This window comes from Anopheles bellator, chromosome 2 (assembly GCF_943735745.2).
Source record: "Anopheles bellator chromosome 2, idAnoBellAS_SP24_06.2, whole genome shotgun sequence".
In the NCBI taxonomy this organism is placed as follows: domain Eukaryota; kingdom Metazoa; phylum Arthropoda; class Insecta; order Diptera; family Culicidae; genus Anopheles; species Anopheles bellator.
Genome location: NC_071286.1, coordinates 23,651,791 through 23,673,900, shown reverse-complemented (window position 1 = coordinate 23,673,900; position 22,110 = coordinate 23,651,791). Strand labels below are relative to the sequence as shown.

The following is a 22,110-nucleotide window of genomic DNA, read 5'->3' as shown; positions in this document are numbered from 1 at the left end:
TCGCTACGGCCAAGAAGTCCTTTCGGCAAAAACGCAATCAATAGAGAAAAATTGAATTCACGGCACTGCCACTGTCTCAGTTCAAGTCTTTTTTCCGGCAACGACGACGACGACGTTTCACAATATGGCCGAGCCAACTGATGGAAGGTACCAGCAAGCTTTGCCAAAGCTACAGAGTGCAAGCGGGAAAGAGGGACAGAGCGAGAGAGGCTGAAAGCAAGACTGCTTCGTGTTGCTCACAAAGCCAATCGAGCGACAAGGATGGCTAGCGAGAGCGTTGTGCAGAGCTTAGAGTTAAGCACACTTGACGCTCCATGTGTTTAGTATGCTGGATTCACTGTAGTTTCGAGCGCTTTTTGCTGCAAGGAACGCAAGCAACATTTCATATACGATAGTAGAGCGCTTAGAACGGACAGAATAGCCGTATGTTGCTATACAGAGATTAGGTTACCCCAAACATAGCCATTGGCACGGACGCAGATGCAAACACACTAAGATATTACACGATTTTTCTTACGTTTTTCGCGGCATGGACAGTCGCACTGTTGAGAACTACTCGATCGAGCAGCCGCAGCGTATGTCAAAACGCTTTGTTCCGGCGTCGAATGGACTGTCATTCTGATGGTTTCTTTTCCGCTAAAGCTGTTGATCGGGTAGGACGTTTCTCATGGGTCTCGCTCCATCGGTGCTGGCCACGTGCCAAAGGGGATTTTCTAACATGATCTTTTTACAATTATTTCAGGTATTAACCGCATTCATTCTTCGTTGATTGTCCACAATGGTGACTGCCAAGAAACAGGTGCGTAATTTCAATGTGCCTAGATGTACGAACCCGCTGAACGACCAAACCCTAACCTCACTGTTTCTTGTTCTACAGAAAAAAGCTCTGGAGAGCATCAACTCCCGCCTGGCGTTGGTGATGAAATCCGGCAAGTACTGCCTGGGTTACAAGCAGACCCTGAAGACCCTCCGTCAGGGAAAGGCCAAATTGATCATCATCGCCAACAATACGCCGCATCTTCGGTAAGCTATCTGAGGACGAGCGATTACTGAGAAGTAGAGTTTTCCATTCACGCTCGCCACATTGCCTGTGGAACCATATGGAGTCGATTGAGACTGAGAAGTATGTTTCTGTGGCGGCCACGATGCATCTGCCTCTGTGCCCTGCTGGAAAACCTATGGAGTAATCTCATACTCAGTATTGTGCAGTAGCACCTGGTATCGGTTGCGTTTGTCGACGTCCAATCGTCCAAATGGTTTGCAAAACGGTGTGACAAGATTGGAAACAAGAAAGCTACTCTCAGGTAAGCGTTTATAGTTAACGATAACAATTGTTCTTTCATCATTCTGCGCAACAATAGCAAATCGGAGATTGAGTACTACGCCATGTTGGCCAAGACGGGTGTGCACCACTACAATGGCAACAACATCGAGCTCGGAACCGCGTGCGGTAAATACTTCCGCGTGTGCACCCTCTCGATCACTGATGCGGGAGATTCCGATATTATCCGCAGCCTGCCGGAGGCCCAGACTGGTGGACAGTAGAAAACATTTTACTGTAAATATTCCGCTTCTCGGTGCCAGAAGTTACTCATACCGACTGAAATCACCGACGATGTATGAAAATAATAAAGTCTTGGTTAAGACGTAAAATCTGCCACGATTTCACGTAAAACCACGCTGAGCTGCCTACTGTTTCCACTTAAACGTTCGTGATGACCCCATGTTAATGAAGTGATCTTGGCTATATCTTGAAAGAATCGTCTGAAATTAATGACAAGATTGCACAGCAAATGAGTACTAAGTGCTTAGGCAAATAGTGGCCTCTCGAAGATTTGTTCCCAATTTAATAAGATTTCGTGTGGGGTACATGTTAGTAGTCACAATCTACAATATTAAACTCAAACATACGGGTTCAAAATAAATGTTTTTATATCGACGCGAATAATAATGTCGGAAGCACATTGCTAATACTGTTTCAAATATTCTGACCACCTTGATAGATCGGGGACTATTAAACTATTATACATAGAAAAGTTTGGCTGAATTTGAATTAAAAGAAATGCAAATGTTTCCATGCCAAAAACGTTCATATTCACGTTCTCACCAAATTCACTCGAGTTCATTCTTTTGGTGCCTTCATTCATTCACAAATACTACGATGAGTTTGAGTTATCAATCGGATCTTCCTGCCGCGGAACCGGTAAACTATTCATTGGCAACAAATGTTGGGCTCGCCTAAGTACACTTTTCGCGATTCAGAAGTAGTCACACACAGAACGATATCGGACTCGGCAGGAATATGGCTCAGCATAAGAAGAACGAAACATCGCCTGCAGTGAAAGCGTATCTTATCATCTACAATTCGACGCAGTTGGCTGGGTGAGTTAATGTTAATGTCCTTTGCCGAGACGGATCGTTCTGCTTCGCAAAAAAAACAACATGAACTACTGCATTCGTAATTCGCTTTACACCCTTTGGACTCTTGCAGATGGTCGTACATTTTTGTTCAATTCGTAGCGCACTTCCTGCTGCACGGTCATGGATTGGACACACTGTGGCGCGAGGTGGGAAGCGCAACCTTCTTTTTCCAAATGCTGGCTACACTCGAGGTATGGTTTCGTTGGTTTCGTACGTCGATAAGGAATTATAGATAAACTTCTGGTTTAGGTTTTGCACGCAGCTACGGGTATAGTGCCGAGCAACGTACCAGTGACGTTTCTGCAAGTTTTTGGCCGGTGTATGGTTGTCGCCGGAGCTATCAATGGAACCCCGACTGGCCAGCGATCGCCAGGGTTACCATTGGCATTGTTTTGTTGGAGTTTAACCGAGATTGTACGTTACGGCTATTACGTTGCCCATCTGTTACTGGCCAGAGTACCACGGGTGCTGGTGTGGCTTCGATACACTATCTTCATTCCCATGTATCCGTGTGGATTCATCGGAGAACTTCTTTGCGGCTACTGGGCCCAAAGCTACATTGGTGAAACGGACATGTGGAGCCTGAAACTGCCGAATTCGGCCAACTTTACATTTTCTTTCTACTACTTCATCTGGATAATGGCCATCGGCTATTTGCCCGTGTTTCCCAAAATGTACCTCTACATGTTTTCGCAGCGACGGAAGATACTTGGAAGGGAAGCTGCTGTTTCTCAGGAGAAATCTAATTAAGTGAAGTGAAGAAATAAAATGGACGTTTACACATAGTCAAACTGATGACGGATGTTAAATAAATTTTACTTTTTCAATCCTTCAACAACCCAATCCACAAATGCACTCTTTTAACACATTGTAAAGAAAGGAAAGCAAACTTTCACCACGTAGAGCTTAGCAATAAATTAAACCGTTAACATTAAACCATGCCTCGTTGGAAAATTATCTCTAGTTCTCAGTCTGTAGTAGGCCCTGAAACAAAAACAACTGGTCGCTCGCTCATATGAGTTCGAATCAAACAGGAAATCCGAACGCCGCTAGTCACTTGGCTTTCTGCTTGGTGCCGGAACTGGCCGGTGTCTGAAGAATCTTCTTGCGCTGAGCAAACATGTGAAGATAGAGTTGAGGGAAGAGTGGAATGTACAGCAGCATCACCAGCCACAGGAAGTAAAGGTACGAGAAGGTAAAGTTGTACTTGTTCGGCATCTCGATACTCCACTGCTTCGTTTCGGCCACATGTGACTGGGCCCAGTAGAAGCACAGTAGCTCACCGGTCACGCCGGTCGGATAGAGCGCGATGAAGGTAGTGTAGCGCAGGAAAATAAGCAAATGCGGTACAGCATCGACGAGATTGAGCGCATAGTAGCCGTACCGGATGATTTCGGTGATCGACCACGCCAGGATGGCGAGCGGCAAACCCGGAGAAACTTTTCCTGTTGGCGTTGCCATGACAACGCCACAAACTACCATCACGCGTGACAATACTTGGAATGTGGTGATGACGGGGTTGCTGGGCACGATACGAGTGAAAGCGTGGACGATCTGTTGGAGGGCATAAGCAAAAAACGAAACAATCTGTGTAATCAACCTCCAACTTGGTACACAGCCGGGAACCTACCTCAAGGACGGCTGCATTCTGGAACAGGATTACAGTCGCGCCCAGATATTCCCAGAGCGTTTTGTCGGTACCTTTATCGACGGTATAGTACGCTATAAGCTGATACAGCATATACGACCAGCTGTGAAAAGAGAAAGTGGACAGGTTTTCGCTGAGCTCGCTACACAACGTTGGCAATTCTGAATCTTCTTACCCCAACACTTGTGCGGCATTGTAGAAAATTAGATAAAACTTAACTATTGCCGATGGTTCCTTGGCTGCCATGACGTGTGCGTTCTTACGTAAGCAATCGAGTAAATAACTCGATTCGCACTTGAGGTATGAGCGTGATCAGCAAAAAGTTGGAACTTCGCTACCTTTGCGCTGCGATCGCGAACGAAAGCGTGATGGTAAAATCGGGTATTCGACCGCGGTATACGATTTGGTTCACCTTTGACAGCAGCCAATGCACGCACACACACGCGCATTCAATGGAAACGCTTGCCAATTCACCAAAGCGGCAAGCGTGTAACCGTTTCCACCAAGCGTCCGAAGTACAACATAAATAACAAATGAATGACCTGAAAGAGTTCGAATTAATTGATCGCCTGAGACACCCAGATCACTGTTTTTCATCGATGAAACAAATGATTGGCAACGGCATTATGATTACCGGTTTTTATTACAGCTATTCAACTTCGGTGCAGCGAAGTGGCAACAAGGCTCATACAAATTTAAGGGATTGATAAAACTCTTTCGCCGTACTGTCCACACGGTCGGTATTGGTAGTTTCGACTTCGACAACGTTTGCGCTTTCGGTCTCTGCTTGGTCTACTTGCAAAATTGGCGCATCGAAAAGGGAGCGGTATCGGCGTATTAGACTGTCTCGATTAGCTTCCAGCATAGCATTCAGTGCGACCGTTTGCTCTTTGTCTTTGCGCTTGTACAATTTAAACTCGTAATCGTACAGATCGTTCCACTTTTTGCTGAACTCTTCGCTGTTATCCTTATGCGTCTTGGCCAATTTATTCATTATTTGACTCCGGATTGTTTTCGACGCACGGCCGCGCCGCTTCTTCACAGGTGCTGCGAGAATACCAGAAGGTTGAGTATGATTGCTCTCGCCATGTTTCACAGCAGTACAACTTACCGGGTGTTCCGTCTTCCAAAATTAAGTTTTCTTGAAAACAAAAGCGGACATAGATTAGTGTAATATTGATTTTTATGCGCGTATGAGTCGGACATACCTCGTGCCTGCTCCTCTATCTCTTGCGGTGTGACGTACTTCTTTTCGAGTATTTCCTTCAGCTCGTCGGAGAATTCGCAGCATGCTCTGCCTTTGTTTACTTTTTTTGATACGAAAAAGCTTCTCTTCAGATTTTTCCACTTATGATATATCTGGTTGGCGTCTTTGTCAAGGAACCCGTTTTTCTTCATTTCGTTTTCTATTTGCTTGTAAAGATCGATATCTTTTCGATGGCGGTTGGCAACAAACACTTGCATTAAGTTCTTCTCCTTGATGATTTCCAGCAGCTCCATCGTTTCTTCCCCCGTCCACACATTTCGTTTCGACATTTTACTATATGGTAGATGGTTTCGTCGATGATTACTTTAACTAACAAGCTCCTCAAATCAGCTTCTGCGGTTGATTCATTTGGAAAGCGGCATTGTTTACGGTGCCCTTGTTTACAGTAACGGATATTTTCACCACTGTTTCACCACGGTTGTCATTGAAGTCATCGACCACTTTTAATCGCGCGGTGTCCTTTTTCTATTATAAAACACAATTCGCTTGTAGACTGGAAAGATATAGGTAAGTTTCTTTCTCAGAAGATAAATTCACAAAACTCGTAGTAAAAATACGCCATTTGGCAATATAATTGTGGCTAATCTCAAACACCGAGCAGCGAAAACTTTTGACGTTTATTTCCCCACCACGGCAGCTGGGCGAGTTATGAGCCCTGTTTCAAGTGTACGCTTCCTTTTCGACCGAGTGAAAACATTGAAATCCTATTGAAGCTCGAAGCGATATTCCGCCTCGTTTATACATCGTAATTTAGTGAATGGGTTCAATGGCCAATGAGAAAAAACGGCAAGCGATCGAGAGTCTCTTTGCACTGTACGCGGTCAAGCAGGGTGAGCTAACGAAGCAATACGACTCGAACCGCAAAAAGCGGTGCAAAATTTTCCTCCAGCGTCTTCGATACACACTAAAGCGCAATGGCGAGAGCCACCAAACGGAGTGGAACCAAATGCTGGAAAATGTCCTGCTCGATAGTGTACCGACCCGCAAGTTTTGGAAGCTAACCCGAAACGACAACTGGTTCCGGAGTGTGTTTGAGTGTGAGGACAACACCGAAGTAATGCTGCAGAACTTCCGGATGGATCGGGAAACGTTCGACATGCTGGTCGAGACGCTGAAACAGGATATGGCCCCACACCCGCTGCTTGTGTCGCAGTCGTGCAGCACCGAGAAGAAGGTTGCCGTCGGTCTCTACAAGCTTGCGATGGGAGGGGATTATGCCACGATCGGGGAGCATTTCGGTGTGCACAAAGCGACGGTGAAAAACTGTGTCTTTCAATTCTGCAAAGCCATGGTGAAGTACTTCATGGATTCGGAAATCTCGTTGCCGCTGGGCGAAGAGATGGTGGAAATAGCTCGCAGCTTCGAGGAGAAGTGCGAACTGCCCATGATTATGGGAGTGCTCGGCAAAATTCACATTCCTATCACACCGTCGGCGGCTGATTCCAAAAACTACATCAATCCCAAGAAATGGCATTCTCTTATACTTCAAGGAGTGGTCGACAACAATTACGTGTAAGTGTTTGGCTCCTAGGTAGGTGATTGGATGATCCATTTTCCCGATTGACTTGTTTAGCTTTAGGCATATCACCTGCGGGCATGTAGGCTGCACCGAGGAAGGTTCCGTACTGGGAGACTCTGGCCTTTATCAGCACTTCAATAACGTTGAACTGGTGAGTATTGAATCGGCAAAGGGCACTGACTGGTGCGTAACTTCCGAACTTCCTTCCGAAACAGCCCTCACAGGTGATAAATGAGAACGTGCTGCAAGCGTACATCGTCGGAGAACCATCCTACCCGTTGCTGCCGTGGCTCGTACACGGATATATCAACACACCGCTCTCGCAAGAGGAGGAAACTTTCAACGAGCATCTTGCGAAGGCTCGCCGAGTCGTGGACGATTCGTTTAATCGGTTGCGTGCCCGTTTCAAGATCCTGCAGAAGAAAATAGACATCGACGTCAACTTCGTGCCACAGATTTTGCTAACGTGCTGCATACTGCACAATATAATCGAAAAGCGCAAGCTACCCATGAAGGACGAGTGGCTGGAGGCGGTAAAGCTGATGGAGCCAAAGTACCCCCAGCCTGACAGCGTCCCCCTGAACAACTACACCACCACACTCGAGGGCGATGCGGCTCGCGACGTACTGAAAGATCATATTCAGTCCAAGTATATGCTCTTCCGAACTTTCGAGTACGGTCAGGTGTACTTTATTAATGAGTCCAATAACTGAAGTGCAGCAATTATATGTTACAATAGTTTGGCATTGAGTTAATTACATAATATCACCATTCACGATTAAATGAAAATGAGTACCTGCTTTTTTCGAAAAAGTTCGGACTGCGCGTAATGGTTTGAAAGACAGTTCAATTCCGGCGTCCGCGGATCACTCGTCATAAACGCGCGAATGTTTCCGTTTAATTTTCACTTTTTGTACCGCTTGTTTATAACTTATGTTTTGGATTAGAAACGATCTCCAACTAAGCACAACTAAAATGTTTTTTGCAAGACACGACCATCGATTTTTTCACAAATTTCGGTCATCTTTTATGCTGCCCAGTAGCTGCTTTGTAGTTCGAACAACGAAATTTGATTTTTATCAATGAAACTGGAATGTTGATTAATAGGTGTTAGATACGAAAGCTAAACCAATAAATGCGGTCCTGCCGATTACTCTATAGAAAATAAACTAGCACCTGTGCGGTGCTAGGATTACTTTATTATCACTTCAACCTTCCTCTTCCTTCGTTGATCTCAGCTCTGTTAATGGTGTTGCGCTCTGATTTTTTGAAAAATGAACTGATCGTTTGTTCCATCGAGCATCCGTTCGAAATGGCGGTAGGACGAATTCTTGTTTCTGAGTAGCACTTTGTTGAACCGACTTTTGCGGCCTTGCGACAACATTCCGGACAGTGTGCCTGCGTACTCGTTCAGTTGTTGGCATCGCTTGTAGTAAGTTCCGTCGTTTGTGTTGCGAAACTTTTTGATTTTCCTCATCACGGCATTGTGGCATGTTTTTTTCGAAGAGTGGGATTCTTCGTGGCCTGAAAGGAGCGAAAAGTACATTCAACAGTGAAAGAAATCTACAGTAATGATAGCTCGTACCATTCGCGGATTCTTCCGGTGATTCCCCAGTGGTATTGCTGTCATTTGTTGGGCTCTCCCTTTTTCGCTCGCCACTTAGCAGTTCATGGAGCTCCTCGTAGAACGGCCCAGCAAAGGTTGAATCTCCCGAGAGCTCCGCCTTGATGTAACAGCGCTGCAATTTCTCCCAGCGCGCCTGTATATCGTGCCCGTTCATATGGATGTGTCCGCAGAGCCACATTTTTTTCGCGATATTTTTGTAGACGCTTTCGAAGTTTTGGCGTGCCGATGGGCCGCCAATCAGGAACTCATCGGTCACAGTTTCTTTGGCTATGATTTCTAACAAATCAAAAGTTTGTTCATCACTCCAAGCGAGCTCTTTCGGCTTCCGGTCCATCTTTGAGCACAGAGATTCAAGACGTACACGACGAAAACAACACCGCGGAAGACTGAAACAATTGTCAGGTAGGAATGAATGGGTTTGGCGGCGCTTTGACAGTTCCGTTTGAATCGTTGTTTACAAACATGCAGATTTTCGTGGATTCCCCCGCTGAAAAAACTTTAAAACTGTGAATAACGTTTGCGATTTAGAAATGGACCGCTTCTCTGGCAGCTCCCGAATGGCTCCTTTGCGATTCCGGCGCGAATATGGTTCGCTGGCCAGAATGTTCGACAGTGAGCTGGCAGAGCTGTGCGAAAGGTTTGAGTCTCAGCGCCGCCGCCGGCACATAATATTCTACAAGCGCTTGCGCTACAAGCTGAAGCGCAATCTTGACCAGCACCGGGAGGATTGGATTGAAATATTGGGCGGCACGCTGCGGCAAAACATTCCGACGCGAACGATTTGGCGCGTGAAGCGTGACGATAGCTGGTACCGCGAAGTATTCCAGGACGGTGACGACGACACGCTGCTTGCCACCATTCGCATGAACCGCAACACGTACGAGTATCTGGTGCGACTGTTACAACCCGACTTGGCACCAAATCCGCACCATCCTCGAACGCCCCTCGAACCGCTGAGCGTCGAGAAGCAGTGTGCCATCGCGCTCTACAAGCTGGCCACCGGCGAGTCCTTGGAACCGGTGGGACGGCGGTTCGGCGTCCACAAGCTGACCGTTTCGAAGTGCTTCCATCGGTTTTGCTGTACGCTGATGCGGCGACTCAGGCGTAACGTGATTCGTCTTCCAACGGAGCAGGAAAGTGCTAACGCGGCGACATGGTTCGAGGCCACCACCGGGTTGCCGCGAGTGATGGGACTAATCGGAATGACGCACATACCGATCGTCAACTGCACTACCGATGCTGCTGACTACAAAAACGCGGCCGGTTGGCCCTCGATCATACTGCAAGCGGTCGTGGACCACAGGGGACGGTAAGTAGCATCTTCTAGGTGGATCGGTATTGGGCCTCCTTGTCATGCCGGTTCACTTTCGCAGGATCCGGTACGCCACTAGCTCACACAATGGCAGCACAGACACGTACACGGTGCTCGAAGATTCGGAGGTACATGACCACCTGGAGAACTCGGAATTGGTAAGCTGTTCGAAAGTGCGCCCTGGCGATAAGTGCAACTAACATTGACTTCTCCCCACCGCTAGCCATCCGATTTTTATACTGACCAGTGTAAAGAAGCGTCGGTGAAACCTTACCTGCTCGGTGGCCGCGAGTATCCACTTCTTCCCCGCCTAATCACACGCTACACGTTGCCAATAACGCGAGAGGAGCACCTGTTTAACGCACGCATTGAAAAAGCAATGCTCGCCTTCTACAAGGCTATAGAGCGTTTGAAATCGCGCTGGCAAGTGCTGCGGCGCCGCATAGACACGGACATTGGCACCGTTCCGCGGACGGTCATCTGTTGTTGCATTCTGCACAATATGCTCGAGCGGCGCTCGATGCCGTTCGACCAGCAGTGGCTGATGGAAAACCTCGACTCGATGAAACGTTATTCTCAGCCCGAACCGATACTGCCGGACCGCACGGTAACGCTGCCCGAGGGAGAGGTGATACGCGACTGGGCCAAGTTGCAGTTGGCGCGACGGGTGTTCTCCTCGTGTCGAGGTAAACAATAAAACAGGGCGTGGAACGGTGGCGGTTGCTTGGATCGCTATCCGGTTCACTCGTTCACACTGGGTCGGAGCACCAGATACAAATGCGCTTCGATGACTGCCAACGGTAAAAGATATCGTTTTCTTTCTATCATTTCATTTTATATTTCCTTATTATTATGCATGTTTGAGGTCGACGAGTTTTTGTGACCCGCGGAGGTAGTTAAATAAAATGATTCACTGCGATCAGATCCAATCGGCATAATTTATTAACGTTCCAAGTTTCACACAGTTTCAGGTGTCAAAGTTTCGTGGGTGATACGATTCAAAACTGCTCCTCTTCTTTCCAGGTCTGATAGAACTCCTTGACAATTTCTTTCTTCTCGTACACTTCCTCCTCCGCATCCTCTTCCACGACCTCATCAACGGTATCGACAGTTTCTTCCTCCAGCTGTTCAATGATTTGGTCCGCTGGTTCCTCCATCTCCAGCACTCCATTATCTTCGACAGCATCGGATTTTTCCGCTTCCGCCAGCCCCACTTTCTCCGCTTCCGCCAGCTCCAGTTTCTCCTCTTCTATATCGACCTCCGGCAAGGTTCCCGCGATCACGCCTTCTTCAATCAGTATCCGCTGGGCTCGGTTACAAAAGTCTTCGGCGCTCTTCTCGAGTAGCTGGGACAGTTTCTTCGCGAACAACCGCTCGTCTTGCGTGTACAGCTCAAACTCGTAGTTGACCAGATCCTTCTGTTTGCGGAAGAACTCTTCGTTGTTTTCCCGCTCGATGACGGCTACCTTTGTCAGGAGTTTGTCAAAGTTTTCCAGCACCGCACGGGGTCGTTTCGTCTCGCTAGAAACTGAAAAAGAAACCCCCGGTCAGGAGTGTTTTTCCTACGTTTGCCAATAATCGAAACGAGGCTGACCTGGCCTGGCATACCTTTCGCTTTCTTTACCGGAGGTGGTTTCATTGACATCAACTCGTCGAGCTCGTCGAAAAATTCGCACGATTCCGTTAGGTAGTCTTCGCGTTTCGTTTTGTAGTAAACCCGCTTCAGATTCTTCCACTTGTGCTCGATCTGGAACGCGCCCTTGTCCGGGTACCCGCGTCTACACATTTCTTCGTGGACGAGGTTGTACAGTTTTTTGTTTTGCTCCTCGCCGAACGCTTTGATCAAATCTCGTTCCTTGACTATCGACAGCAGCGTTCTGGTTTCCTCCGACGTCCACACGTTGCGCCGTGCCATTTTCTGCCAGGACGAGGTGGTCGATTGCTTACGCACCAACGCACATAAATCCGCTTCTCGGGTGCAAAATCTTCTGTTTTTACCAACGCGAAGTTCGCGAAGTTCGGCTTCCAAAACAATGCGCGGATAACCAAGTTGACAGTTGTGCCAAGGTTTATAGAAGCATTGGTGAATAAATTGTCGCAAGCGCTATTATGGTGCCGTAGTCGTCGCCACAGTTTCACAACACAAAAACAATATTTTCTCCCATTTGATTTGCGTAAAATGTACATTTGTTGAATTGTTTTCTTTGATTGTAACGAAAAGTGTTTTCGTGTTGTGCGGCGCGGGTTCATTCAGTGGTTCATTCGCGCCATTCATCGATGCTGCGAGCGTCCGAATTCAAGCAATTCCAAATAGTCTCATCGCAAACGTCAAAATGGGTGCAAGCACAAGGACGGCAAAGTTTGCGGTCGGTTTTACGGTGTTTGGATTTTTATTTATCCTCATTGCCTTCTGCTCGCCGTACTGGCTGCAAACCGATGGCAAGCTCACGCATCCCAAGTTCACAAATCTCGGTAAGTGCCGCGGCCAAACGCCCCCCAATCGGAGCACCCCCTTCGTCCCAGCACCGTATGGGGTGTGTCATCACCACGCTTGGCACGTTTGTCGGGCGTGTTCGCTGTGTTTGTTGGCTGTGTAAACAAACATTGCCTGCTAATATGTTGATCAACGAATGCGATCGAAGCGTACGAAATGACTAATTATGGCCGCCTTTCGTTTGTCTTCTCCGTAGGATTGTGGGAATTGTGCTTGAAGAATTTCCAGGACATACACCGATGGTACGATTACCCGTTTAATGGCTGCATGTGGATCTTCGAGGAAGAGTACTACATAATCCACGACTACATCCTGCCCGGGTTTTTCATTGCGGTGCAGTTCTTCTTCACGCTCTGTTTCACGCTGTTGCTGATGGGTGTCATCATGACGGTGATGTTTTTGAGCTGCTCTCGGGACAACGACCGGTACATCATGTTGCTACTGACGAACGGCACGGTGCTGTTGCTATCCGCTTTCTGCGGCCTGATCGCGGTGGCGACATTCGGTTGCTACGGTGACAGCCGTGACTGGATGCCAAACTGGGAGCACAACGATATGGGCTGGTCGTTTGCGTTCGCCGTCGTCGGTACGTTTGCCCTCTTCCCGGCCGGTGTGCTGTTTATCGTCGAAGCGCGCCGTGCAACCTACAGGCGCTTGAACAACATTGCCAACTCCGAAATGGCCGCGGCGTACACGATGGATGAGCGCAAATATCACGGAGGTCACACGGATATCTAGACGAGGCCGCGAAGGCCCCATTCATTCCATCCCAACTCTCTGACGACAAATCTATCGTTCGGGGGAATAGATTAAGTTTGCTTTTTATACAATTGACGTAGACCAACGGGCTTTTAAAAAAGGAACGGTAAGCATTACATCGTCCATATCATCAGTACTCGAAGCGGCAAGATTGGGCAGGGCAACTTTTGTACGATAAAAAGAATCGAATTCCGTCCACTAGCACTAACCATTTCCTCCCATACGAGCGCGGCAGCGAGTTTTGAAATTTAGCTGCAAATGGAAGCGATAGCTCATTAAAAGCAAATTAGCGTCTCATTAGGGTGCACACGAAACCATTTGGCACCGAACCGATGGAACCTACGATGATAAAATATGCACAACGTTTTGGTCGAGCAGCAGAAACAATAGTGAAACAACACAAATGCGAAAAACTTGGTATGGTTTTCGCCTACTGCAAGTATTACAAATCGAGAAGATCCGGAATTTTCTTACAGTACGACAATAAAGCTTTTAATAAAATTCAGTCGCATTGTGTTTTCGCCAGTTCTGTGTTCGAAACAGTGCAGAAAAGGGTCAATAATCCTGCGACGTCCAACAAATATATGAATTTGAACCGGATAGGATGGATTTCGTCGGTGAGGAAAATTCACTCGCACGGATCATCGTCTCACGCCTCACGCTGTGAGAAGGCATCTCCACGCTTGTGTATGTGTTAAATACGTCATTTTCGCCCTCTTTTTCTTTTCTAGTGACGTTAGGACAGGGAGGAGCGAGAGAGAGATACATTCGTTTGTCGACAAACGAATGAATGACTGTTCTGGGTCGACAAACGAATGACCGATACATAACTTCGTTTTTCGAAAGCTTGTTTATTCTTCGAGAACGGGGTGAACAAAGGAGCGTCGCCCAAATCGCTTCTCAGTAGGCGAACGATCGCAGAAGGCGGGCACACGCACACACGCAGACGGTCCCAAAGTGCGTTCACCAGCGTGTTCGTCGGCCAGCTTCTCATTCTCACGCGCAGTGTTGGCGAAGTAATGCAACAAAATTCGGATCTATTATCTGGGCGCGCCAAGACCACAGCAGTGTAAGTGTTGACCGGAGGGGCGCGGTGAATGGTGGCCGATTGTTTTCCCACCAGCCGCCGTTCAGTTCGTGCGTAGGATAGTGCGGGATCTTGGTGGCGTTTAGCTGGGAACGTGCCGTGCGTGAGAAGGTGTGTCGCTGGCGTACGCCAAGTCGCCAGCCACTAGGGGCGTGTGTGAGGTGCGATAGTTGCGTTCCGAGCTCGGAGACCAACACCAACAGTGTCCCGCGGAGACGAAACACAAACGACGCGCGGCGATTGTTGCTACCGAAAAACCAATAGAATATTTCTTTATCGGGTTTGTCTTCTGTTTTGTGTAATAATCGCGCTTGCAATATATTCCCCCTGCTCGGGGAACTGGTGCTTGTGAGAAAGCCGACGGTGGAGGTGGTAATGCGGTGGCGGGCGGTGGCCAATATGGCGTTTCAAATGGATGTTTAATGAGTTTGGTCCTGCAGAAGACGTTACGATTTGTGAGTGGCAAGAAGTGCGAAGGCAGCATTCGAAGGAAAACGATCAACTGTTTGGCGTCCGCAGACCCAAACGCGGTTCATCGCCGTGTTCGCATACTGACGACAGTCGAATTAACATCCAGGCAACGTAATCACAGCGCCAGAGATGCAATGGACAGTCGAGTCAAGCACCCGGAGGGAGGGGCCCATAGCTCTGAACGTTTAGTCGAGACACGTCACCGGAGCGATGACTAACCGATGATGCTGGGGCCAATCGTAAAGATCGCACTCGATCGGAATACGAGCATTGCAGAAAAGCCGCACCATACGGGCTTCAGAGATTGACCGCTTTTCGCCAGCAAAGTGGGGACACTTGAGATGCTTCCACTGAGACGACTTCACGTTACGGTATCTCAAGAGACGGGCTCGAACGAGTTGTAACGGTTTGGGTAGCCATTAGGCGAGGTTTGTTTTATCAACAGCCCAGCAGTTCGGGAGCGGTGTGCCCGTTCGCGTTCGGTCTGGCTGTGCGCGCTAATTACCAGAGACCAGCCCGCGGAATGTGCTAAACAAAACAAGTTGCAAATGGTCGCGGTGGCTCCCAAAAGTGTCGGTGGCGAAGTACAGCAAACAGAAGTGATGGCTTTCAGTGCGAGAAACAGTAAACACACCGTGCTGGACCCACCTTGCGCAATGCGGGTTATTCCCCAACCGGGTTCCCCAGCAACTATGCGAGTGGCTCATGGAAAGTGCATGAACTTGTGTCACTATGGAATTCTTCCCCTATACCCAAATTTGTCCCCGTTCACACTATGTTTCGGCGAGATCTGGCGAACCGCAGAAAAATGCTGCTGCAAAGTGTTCAGAGGCAAACACAAAACGTGTTTGTCTTCTACCGTGAGCTAATTGGAGGGCCCACCAGTCCCTGGGCTGAGTTTTTGTTTACACGCAAAGTATATTTACTTAAAATTTACATACTTTCAAAACGTCCCCACGTTCCCCGGGGGCTTCACGCTTGGCCTTTTGTGAGTAGGAACAGAGAAACCCCCTTTCTAGTTTCACGCTGAAAAAGCGCACCACACGGTGCTTTGTACTGTTTCTGATTGGTTAGGCTATCGGTATTTTGTTAAAGCTGTTCCCCCCCACGATACTATCTACTAGTGAACAGGGAAACAGCAGACTTCCGGCGTGGCGTGTCTTCGCGATTGCGACAATTTGTGTATGGCTTTCAAAAGAGCAGTCGTCTTACTGCGGGCAGAGTCATACCTTTTTTCTATTGCTTTTATGTCCCTTGGGTGATAAATTCCGTTCCGTTATAGTCATTTCGTTTATCGTAAGTAACTTATTTTAAAAACAGTCCCACATGCGGTAGTCGTAAAACCCCAGGGTAAAAGTATGAGGTAGAATATGAAGCTCTTGGCTGCTCTGGGAACTCATGGAAGAATGATGGTGGTGGCGCACTGGTGCCGTGTCGAAAACCTCCAGTGGTCGTAATTTATAGATGCAAATTATATATTGATCCCGCAGTCTGGATGGTGCCGGGCTCTAGGGCGCGATTGTTTGCCCTACATTCGTGACAGCGTGGCTCCTCCTAGAACATCCTGAAGGGAGCTCCGTTTGCGGTCGTCCAGCAAGGGTGCGTCGCGTCGAAATAGCGTTCGGCAACGGCACCTTGCGTCCCCAGCGCGCAATTGGCAGCCTCGAGTGCAACACTAATGCACACTGGTTCCGGCTGGCCCGCGATAGCTGCCACGATGAAGCCGCTCGTAAAACTGTCACCTGCACCGGAAACGTTCACAACCGGCAGCGGCAGCTTGCGGGCAGGATAGAAGCGTGCCTGAGGGGGCTGGTCCTCGGTGGTCCGAAGCATCCGATAACTGCCGTCCGGCACGTTGAAGAATGGAACGGATGCCGAGCAGCGCCGGAACACGGCCACTCCATGCAGACCGAGCGTTACGAGCACGTGATCGATGCTTTCGCACACGAAGCTTCCGAGCGGTTTGATGTCGGCCAGTAGATCCTCCACGGAGCGGTACTTCTCCAGCGGGGTATCCGCAATCGGGTGCGGGTAGCCCAGCACCTTAGCCAGCTGCCGTAGTTCGTACAGATTGGGCGAGCTGAATCGAATGGCCTGACGGGCGGCGTCCGTTAATGCTGCGCTCCCGCTGAACGGTTTGGCGGCAATCCTCATGTCGGTTGGTTCAAAGAAAACTGCAATTGGCGTGCGTGGAGAAAGGGAAAGATACATTTTAATTGCCGTTTGTGGCCATTTATTACGGTAGCTCGATGCAACAACAAATAGTGAAACGATCCTCTATCGCGTGATCACCGCGTGTCCTTGGTAGCCAGAGTCCTTCGGGATAACAAGTAGGTTAAACGAACCGTTTCGGTTCAGAGTACCGGGAGAACCACGGAGGTGGCCGACACACGTGGGTTCCCGTGTGCAACGAAGCATTGCAACAATCGACAGACGCTAATCGCTACGCGATCTCGCGGACCTAATGCGCCTTGCGCCGTAAAAATGACGGTCCCCGCCATTTGAGGTTAACCGGGGGCCCGTAGGGGACCGGCGGCAACGTGAAATTGTTTTGCGGTCATCATAATAGTGAGAACAATACGTGTGCCGAGTGGTCCACGTGGTGCACGTGTCGTTCATGCAGCGTCTTAATTGCGGGGCGCCACTCGGAAACAATGGGACATTGCCGGGTATATCGGGCGGGCCGGATCTCGTATCACTAACAAACAATATTTCTTTCGCCATATGATTCACATGCTGACGGACGTACGATTGTCTCTTTGCGCGTGGTGCAGTGACGAGGAAAGACAAAAAATCTTCAAGGATACGCACACGCTAGGCATTAGATTGGTTCTGTGACATTGACGATTTGGCGGACGCTCAACGACCGGAACCACCCGTCCAGCCCGACGTCTATTCGAAAACCTACTTGTATTGTGAGTAATTACGCCCGTGCGACAAATTTCCACCGCTGCGGCCGAAAATTGAGTTTGCAGCATCGGAGCCCCTCTTCACTGTGGTGACAAAATCCGTGGCGCCTATTTAGTGACCTTCCTGGCGTAAGGCTTCACCTAACCACCATCACACATCGTGTAATAATAATTCCCCGTTCGTGATCCATCACTCATTCCAAGTACTGCAATAAGCCGTGGCAGCGTTATGCATGATCGTTGCCACTAAAGCACCTTCCGCAAACTTCCGCTTAATAGCGTAGGAAAATTGCTCACCCGCTTTGGGGGTCACATTAGCGAAGCACTACCATGCCACGAACTTAGAGCCACCTCTTTTCCCCCCACGGTACTTAAACGACACAATTTGTGGCCACTTTTCGCGAACTTTGTACCACACGTCGGTAAAGCAAACGGCAAAAGTATGAGACGAATTATGAGGCTTCTTAACGCGTTCGTGACAGGGTTCGGTTTCCGGTGTGGTTAAAAAGTTTTTCGTTCGTTTCGTTCGGTAATTGATAGGGGAGAGTATCCCCACAGTGGGTCCACGGGGATAGAGTTTCGAACAAGTTGCTTTCGAAAGTATGCACGAAACACTTGAAGAAAATATTCCAAATTTCAAACACAATACCAAAAATCCACAAATAAAGTTGTCATTTTCACAGAGCTCGTCCAAACCTTTCATGTTACGTATGGCAAAATTAAAACTCGATCCCCAAGATCCTTTCGGCACTTGGTTCGGTGTGAATGAATACGCGCCATTCGCAGGGAACCCTTTCCAGTATACGTCTAATTGAATATCGTTGTTGCCCAACTTTGACTCACGTCGTCGGAGAGGGGACGTCCGTCCGTAGGTTGCGAATGTTTGTAGAATACTTTCGTTTGCATGTTTCAGTTCCCCGAGTGGTGGCACTTCACCAAGTCGACTGTGTGGGAAACGTGACTGATGCATGGTATGTTGTCGTGTCCGCCGGGTATGGGGACCCGCAGGTGTCTAGAATGGTGCTCCAACGTTTCCGGCAACAGGTTACCGGTAGGGTGCAAAAGTTGGGTATCTGCATCGATTGCAAACAAACTTTGCACGAACAACATTCTCACCGACAATCAGCGAGAACGATATGCACTCGGAAAAGCCGCGCTAAATGGACAGTCGGTTCTCCACTTTGTGCTTGTACTTAGCGACACGCTGCCGGAGGCAACTGCCGCACGAAAGCCGATCGGCTCTGCACTCCTGCTGAGGGTGCGCAATTATTTGCAAACTGTTTCCTCGCCCGCATCCGCATACACCTGCATCCTTTCCCAGGACCTGCATCCAGGAATCCTTTTTTTAACGCTAATCACCGCTTCGATGCTGCTTTGCATGCCCTACAACGTACGCATTTCTCGTTCCAAGTTTTTAAACTGCAATCTTTTCCTCGACCCGATAGCGACATTGCCACGATGAAGCGTCGATCACTGTCCGGAAACTGTGGAGTCGGAGTGTTCGTGATCGCGCTCGTGACGGTGCTGGTCGCGTTTGCAACGCCGAGCTGGCTGGTGAGCGATTACCGGATCACCGGGGCCAAGCTGGACCGGCTGGGCCTGTGGACACACTGCTTCCGGTCGCTCCCCGATGTCAACGATGACTACCAGCGCCGGTTCTTCGTCGGCTGCCGCTGGGTGTATGATCCGTTCACGACCGGTTACGACGAGATCCGAGGATTTCTTATCCCGCGTAAGTATTCAAAGTGAAGTGTCGAGTGCACAACCGTAAACATATTCCGGTTACGGTAGATCGTGAATCATCTACACTTGAGCATCCCAGTTTATCTTTCGTCGGACACTGGCCGATTGTTGAGTGTCGCTAGATGAGGGATGCTGTGTTTGTGGTAGCCGATTGAGAGCGAGAGACTTTTAATTGAGTTAATTAACTGTAGCCGTTCCGCGTGGCACTGGTCGAACGAATGTTGACATCGATGGCCAACGGTGGTTACCCACCCAGTGAGTCACGAACAACAAGTGTAGAATCATGTTTTCGTTGCGGCAAGATAAAGAATAAGAATTGTGTGGCTAATAAGCTATCCAGCAAATTGGGATTTTTTTGGATTTCCATACAAAATTGATGTCATGCTGTACAACTATTATATGCGCCTCTAGTGCTGTTCGCAAAGGTGTCAAGGCGAGAAACGGCTTGACAAAGGTAAATAAAATAATGCATCACGCACGACATAAACATGGCACGCTCCTAACGCCAGCAAACAATACACGACCATTCATAGATCTCCGTTAATGGTTGGTTGGTTGGTGGGCAGTCGAATGAATCAACCGCTGAAAATATGGCCTCTAGTGTGCGGTTTGGGGTATGTTTAAGGTGTGGTCATTACGGAACATGGATGGAAATCAATTGAAAATGCGGCACCGGAGTCGATCTTTTTCCAACCCCATTGGCACCGAACAGAACGGTGGTCGCCACGACATATCACACGACACGACACCATAAAGTGTATAACGCACGGCAAACCCTCGCAGCTTTTCGTCGCTGCCCCTTTCAGCGAGTTGGTTGGCCCGTGAAACACGCAACTAGGACCGCCTGTTTATGCGATCGCACGAACGATTCTGGTTGGTGAGAGAAGTTTTGATGGTTCAGTGGTTCCGAAAAGAAAGCTTTAGACGCACATTAGGCCGGGTCGGTTGGTGTTCGAAGAACATTGTTCTGTTCGGAGGATAAAAATAAGATAGGAACTATAAATCTCCGCAAGTAAACAATGCATTAACAAGTTTAGCCATCAATTTAAAGTTCGCCGTTATCGCCCTAAGCCCTAAGAGCAGCAAACAACATAGCAGCAAGCGTTTCCCTCATCGGCCAATGTGGCAATCGATTATTAATGGAACTCAAAACTTTCTTTCACCGGTTTCTAGCGTTCATGGTGGCGACACAGTTCTTCTACACCCTCTGTGCCATAGCCGTCATCCTGGCGATGGTCCTGGTGCTGCTTTACTTCCTTTGCGCCGGTCCGGATCAAAAGTTCTTCGTCAAACTCATCAAAGTAAGTGCGCTCAGCGAAAGTAACTTTCTTCGGCTCACTTTTAATCCCCTGCCTACTTTGAACGCACTCAGGCAATCAGCTACATCACATTGGTGGCCTCGGTATGCGGCAGCATCGGCGTCATCGTGTTCGCCTGCTTCGGTAACAAGGACAAATGGATGCCGGAGCATGCGAACAATTGGTTCGGCTGGTCGTTTATTCTCGCCTGCATCGGGGTCGTGGCGTGCGGAGTAACGTCTTCCCTCTTCTTCGCCGAAGCGCACGTGCAGGCTCGCAAACGGAGACAGCTCAAGGAGTCGCAGACGCAGTTCCAGATGGACAGCGAATCGAAAGCATAAGTTGCCACCCAGCAATTGTACGATCGCACATTTTGTACGTCATTCCAAGCACAACATCGAACGATCGAGAAAAACACATACAACTGATTAGTTGGACTTCATTCGTCTCCCATCCCATCGAACCGCACCACAAAAATCGAGTACGTCCAGTGGTAGAAGTACAATAGTTAACAACGGGATGAGTGGATTTTAATTTTGCTGCTGGCGCTTCCTCAGCGCCTTCGACGAGTAAAGCGCAGTAAAGGATGTAATGATTGTCATTTGTAGAAGATTAGTTTACGTTTTAAGCAATCTCAATCAAAGTAGGGACCGTCCATTGTGTCTTCGCGTAGTTTTAAGCAGAGTTTTCTCATTACAGATACGTTACAAAACTCTAAGCGAAATCTATCCGTCCATTTTAGTGTTACTATAACAACTTTTTAACAAATATAATACTAGCCGGCTGGCTGGGCCCTTAGTGGGGGAACGTATTTTAAATGCAAAATTAGCCTTAACATTCCAGAACTGTTACACATCATTTTTCTTTCTGCTCTGTCATATCAACCGATGAAAGGTCTCTTTCGGCACCTCTAAGTGCTGCCTCAGTTAAGAAGGAATAGGGCAAGCACATCTTCTGTAGAGGCGAAAGGGCCTATGGCCCAAAGACTCTTAAAACTTTAAAACAAACAAGCACATCTTCTCGAAATTCAAATTAGTTAATCGGCCCACAGTTCCGGCAAAAGAACAACAAAGAAGAACAATTAGATGTACCAGTTACAACGAAAAAGAATAAAAGGAACCGTGCCCTTTGGTAAACTGCAGCCTTATTAGTAAAAGCAATCATTTAGAAACCTGTTGGAAAACAAGTTTACAATCAAAGTCGCTAGTGAGGTACGGAAAAGAGATGTGTTCAGAATGGCGAAGTTTTATGCGTTAACATAATGAAAAATAAACATATCGAACTCAATGCTTGCCGTGTTTACTTATACCATTCAAATTGATGACATGTTAATAAAAGTGTTTAGCGCAAACGAATCGTCGTCCTGCACAAACTCTGTGAAAAGGGCTAATTCATGTAATAGACTCGTGCCACGACGTTTCTTCGTGTTGACAAGGGCAAGGCGGAAAAATCGTAGAAACATAACAATTTGTTTACGTACGTAATGCCCTGGCAACGGTAGGCATTTTTTGTTTTTTTTTTTTGGTATTGTGAGCATTGTGTTGCGGGAAAAGTA

General features: G+C 48.1%; 10 protein-coding genes across 13 annotated transcripts; 6 read left to right on the top strand and 4 right to left on the bottom strand.

Annotated features, from left to right (window-relative positions):
• The first annotated feature begins 589 nt into the window (after positions 1 to 589).
• On the top strand, positions 590 to 1,678 carry LOC131210912 (large ribosomal subunit protein eL30). The gene is made up of 4 exons (XM_058204232.1): positions 590 to 653; positions 743 to 799; positions 878 to 1,023; positions 1,362 to 1,678. Exons 2-4 carry the CDS (start codon positions 779 to 781, stop codon positions 1,543 to 1,545), a joined length of 351 nt encoding a protein of 116 aa, XP_058060215.1. The 5' UTR covers positions 590 to 653; positions 743 to 778; the 3' UTR covers positions 1,546 to 1,678.
• Positions 1,679 to 2,187: 509 nt separating this feature from the next.
• Positions 2,188 to 3,259, top strand: LOC131212732 (very-long-chain (3R)-3-hydroxyacyl-CoA dehydratase hpo-8-like). The gene is made up of 3 exons (XM_058206712.1): positions 2,188 to 2,382; positions 2,492 to 2,612; positions 2,671 to 3,259. Exons 1-3 carry the CDS (start codon positions 2,303 to 2,305, stop codon positions 3,169 to 3,171), a joined length of 702 nt encoding a protein of 233 aa, XP_058062695.1. The 5' UTR covers positions 2,188 to 2,302; the 3' UTR covers positions 3,172 to 3,259.
• LOC131212733 (very-long-chain (3R)-3-hydroxyacyl-CoA dehydratase 2) lies at positions 3,217 to 4,464 on the bottom strand. The gene is made up of 3 exons (XM_058206714.1): positions 4,245 to 4,464; positions 4,052 to 4,172; positions 3,217 to 3,975 (listed from the first exon to the last, which is right to left on the bottom strand). Exons 1-3 carry the CDS (start codon positions 4,313 to 4,315, stop codon positions 3,475 to 3,477), a joined length of 693 nt encoding a protein of 230 aa, XP_058062697.1. The 5' UTR covers positions 4,316 to 4,464; the 3' UTR covers positions 3,217 to 3,474.
• Positions 4,465 to 4,699: 235 nt separating this feature from the next.
• On the bottom strand, positions 4,700 to 5,760 carry LOC131212731 (uncharacterized). The gene is made up of 3 exons (XM_058206711.1): positions 5,278 to 5,760; positions 5,181 to 5,210; positions 4,700 to 5,116 (listed from the first exon to the last, which is right to left on the bottom strand). Exons 1-3 carry the CDS (start codon positions 5,603 to 5,605, stop codon positions 4,755 to 4,757), a joined length of 720 nt encoding a protein of 239 aa, XP_058062694.1. The 5' UTR covers positions 5,606 to 5,760; the 3' UTR covers positions 4,700 to 4,754.
• A 299-nt stretch (positions 5,761 to 6,059) lies between these two features.
• Positions 6,060 to 8,014, top strand: LOC131212730 (uncharacterized). The gene is made up of 3 exons (XM_058206710.1): positions 6,060 to 6,848; positions 6,910 to 7,006; positions 7,071 to 8,014. The coding sequence occupies exons 1-3, from the start codon at positions 6,094 to 6,096 to the stop codon at positions 7,566 to 7,568; spliced, it is 1,350 nt and encodes a 449-aa protein (XP_058062693.1). The 5' UTR covers positions 6,060 to 6,093; the 3' UTR covers positions 7,569 to 8,014.
• LOC131212734 (uncharacterized) lies at positions 8,010 to 8,849 on the bottom strand. The gene is made up of 2 exons (XM_058206715.1): positions 8,441 to 8,849; positions 8,010 to 8,379 (listed from the first exon to the last, which is right to left on the bottom strand). Exons 1-2 carry the CDS (start codon positions 8,814 to 8,816, stop codon positions 8,099 to 8,101), a joined length of 657 nt encoding a protein of 218 aa, XP_058062698.1. The 5' UTR covers positions 8,817 to 8,849; the 3' UTR covers positions 8,010 to 8,098.
• A 163-nt stretch (positions 8,850 to 9,012) lies between these two features.
• On the top strand, positions 9,013 to 10,583 carry LOC131207213 (uncharacterized). The gene is made up of 3 exons (XM_058199825.1): positions 9,013 to 9,791; positions 9,856 to 9,952; positions 10,018 to 10,583. Exons 1-3 carry the CDS (start codon positions 9,013 to 9,015, stop codon positions 10,489 to 10,491), a joined length of 1,350 nt encoding a protein of 449 aa, XP_058055808.1. The 3' UTR covers positions 10,492 to 10,583.
• Positions 10,584 to 10,722: 139 nt separating this feature from the next.
• LOC131210563 (uncharacterized) lies at positions 10,723 to 11,809 on the bottom strand. The gene is made up of 2 exons (XM_058203828.1): positions 11,403 to 11,809; positions 10,723 to 11,322 (listed from the first exon to the last, which is right to left on the bottom strand). Exons 1-2 carry the CDS (start codon positions 11,707 to 11,709, stop codon positions 10,793 to 10,795), a joined length of 837 nt encoding a protein of 278 aa, XP_058059811.1. The 5' UTR covers positions 11,710 to 11,809; the 3' UTR covers positions 10,723 to 10,792.
• Positions 11,810 to 12,126: 317 nt separating this feature from the next.
• LOC131209788 (uncharacterized) lies at positions 12,127 to 13,531 on the top strand. The gene is made up of 2 exons (XM_058202928.1): positions 12,127 to 12,266; positions 12,485 to 13,531. Exons 1-2 carry the CDS (start codon positions 12,128 to 12,130, stop codon positions 13,024 to 13,026), a joined length of 681 nt encoding a protein of 226 aa, XP_058058911.1. The 5' UTR covers position 12,127; the 3' UTR covers positions 13,027 to 13,531.
• A 450-nt stretch (positions 13,532 to 13,981) lies between these two features.
• On the top strand, positions 13,982 to 21,829 carry LOC131211194 (uncharacterized). Of its 4 annotated transcripts, none has more exons than XM_058204579.1 (5): positions 13,995 to 14,116; positions 17,380 to 17,520; positions 18,960 to 19,246; positions 20,431 to 20,558; positions 20,630 to 21,829. In XM_058204579.1, exons 3-5 carry the CDS (start codon positions 18,973 to 18,975, stop codon positions 20,894 to 20,896), a joined length of 669 nt encoding a protein of 222 aa, XP_058060562.1. In that variant the 5' UTR covers positions 13,995 to 14,116; positions 17,380 to 17,520; positions 18,960 to 18,972; the 3' UTR covers positions 20,897 to 21,829. The 4 variants fall into 4 exon arrangements, with proteins under 4 accessions (XP_058060559.1, XP_058060562.1, XP_058060561.1 ...); XM_058204578.1 differs by lacking the exon at positions 17,380 to 17,520 and adding an exon at positions 17,838 to 17,846 and having other exon boundaries at positions 14,067 to 14,116; XM_058204576.1 differs by lacking the exon at positions 17,380 to 17,520 and having other exon boundaries at positions 13,982 to 14,116.
• The last annotated feature ends 281 nt before the right edge of the window (positions 21,830 to 22,110 follow it).

Bases quoted from the DNA above. Each gene is read 5' to 3' on its own strand.
- LOC131210912 (XM_058204232.1), top strand. From the start codon at position 779: ATGGTGACTGCCAAGAAACAG. The intron at 800-877 runs GTGCGTAATTTC...CTTGTTCTACAG, and splicing joins TGGTGACTGCCAAGAAACAG to AAAAAAGCTCTGGAGAGCAT. The intron at 1,024-1,361 runs GTAAGCTATCTG...GCGCAACAATAG, and splicing joins AACAATACGCCGCATCTTCG to CAAATCGGAGATTGAGTACT.
- LOC131212732 (XM_058206712.1), top strand. From the start codon at position 2,303: ATGGCTCAGCATAAGAAGAACGAAACATCGCCTGCAGTGAAAGCGTAT. The intron at 2,383-2,491 runs GTGAGTTAATGT...GGACTCTTGCAG, and splicing joins AATTCGACGCAGTTGGCTGG to ATGGTCGTACATTTTTGTTC. The intron at 2,613-2,670 runs GTATGGTTTCGT...CTTCTGGTTTAG, and splicing joins AAATGCTGGCTACACTCGAG to GTTTTGCACGCAGCTACGGG.
- LOC131212733 (XM_058206714.1), bottom strand. From the start codon at position 4,315: ATGGCAGCCAAGGAACCATCGGCAATAGTTAAGTTTTATCTAATTTTC. The intron at 4,173-4,244 runs GTAAGAAGATTC...CTCTTTTCACAG, and splicing joins AATGCCGCACAAGTGTTGGG to CTGGTCGTATATGCTGTATC. The intron at 3,976-4,051 runs GTAGGTTCCCGG...GCCCTCCAACAG, and splicing joins AGAATGCAGCCGTCCTTGAG to ATCGTCCACGCTTTCACTCG.
- LOC131212731 (XM_058206711.1), bottom strand. From the start codon at position 5,605: ATGTCGAAACGAAATGTGTGGACGGGGGAAGAAACGATGGAGCTGCTG. The intron at 5,211-5,277 runs GTATGTCCGACT...TTTGTTTTCAAG, and splicing joins GATAGAGGAGCAGGCACGAG to AAAACTTAATTTTGGAAGAC. The intron at 5,117-5,180 runs GTAAGTTGTACT...GTATTCTCGCAG, and splicing joins TTTGGAAGACGGAACACCCG to CACCTGTGAAGAAGCGGCGC.
- LOC131212730 (XM_058206710.1), top strand. From the start codon at position 6,094: ATGGGTTCAATGGCCAATGAGAAAAAACGGCAAGCGATCGAGAGTCTC. The intron at 6,849-6,909 runs GTAAGTGTTTGG...TGACTTGTTTAG, and splicing joins GTGGTCGACAACAATTACGT to CTTTAGGCATATCACCTGCG. The intron at 7,007-7,070 runs GTGAGTATTGAA...CTTCCGAAACAG, and splicing joins ACTTCAATAACGTTGAACTG to CCCTCACAGGTGATAAATGA.
- LOC131212734 (XM_058206715.1), bottom strand. From the start codon at position 8,816: ATGGACCGGAAGCCGAAAGAGCTCGCTTGGAGTGATGAACAAACTTTT. The intron at 8,380-8,440 runs GTACGAGCTATC...CGCTCCTTTCAG, and splicing joins ACCGGAAGAATCCGCGAATG to GCCACGAAGAATCCCACTCT.
- LOC131207213 (XM_058199825.1), top strand. From the start codon at position 9,013: ATGGACCGCTTCTCTGGCAGCTCCCGAATGGCTCCTTTGCGATTCCGG. The intron at 9,792-9,855 runs GTAAGTAGCATC...TCACTTTCGCAG, and splicing joins GTCGTGGACCACAGGGGACG to GATCCGGTACGCCACTAGCT. The intron at 9,953-10,017 runs GTAAGCTGTTCG...CCCCACCGCTAG, and splicing joins ACCTGGAGAACTCGGAATTG to CCATCCGATTTTTATACTGA.
- LOC131210563 (XM_058203828.1), bottom strand. From the start codon at position 11,709: ATGGCACGGCGCAACGTGTGGACGTCGGAGGAAACCAGAACGCTGCTG. The intron at 11,323-11,402 runs GTATGCCAGGCC...TTTCTTTTTCAG, and splicing joins TCCGGTAAAGAAAGCGAAAG to TTTCTAGCGAGACGAAACGA.
- LOC131209788 (XM_058202928.1), top strand. From the start codon at position 12,128: ATGGGTGCAAGCACAAGGACGGCAAAGTTTGCGGTCGGTTTTACGGTG. The intron at 12,267-12,484 runs GTAAGTGCCGCG...TCTTCTCCGTAG, and splicing joins TCCCAAGTTCACAAATCTCG to GATTGTGGGAATTGTGCTTG.
- LOC131211194 (XM_058204578.1), top strand. From the start codon at position 14,067: ATGCAACAAAATTCGGATCTATTATCTGGGCGCGCCAAGACCACAGCA. The intron at 19,247-20,430 runs GTAAGTATTCAA...ACCGGTTTCTAG, and splicing joins CCGAGGATTTCTTATCCCGC to CGTTCATGGTGGCGACACAG. The intron at 20,559-20,629 runs GTAAGTGCGCTC...GAACGCACTCAG, and splicing joins TCTTCGTCAAACTCATCAAA to GCAATCAGCTACATCACATT.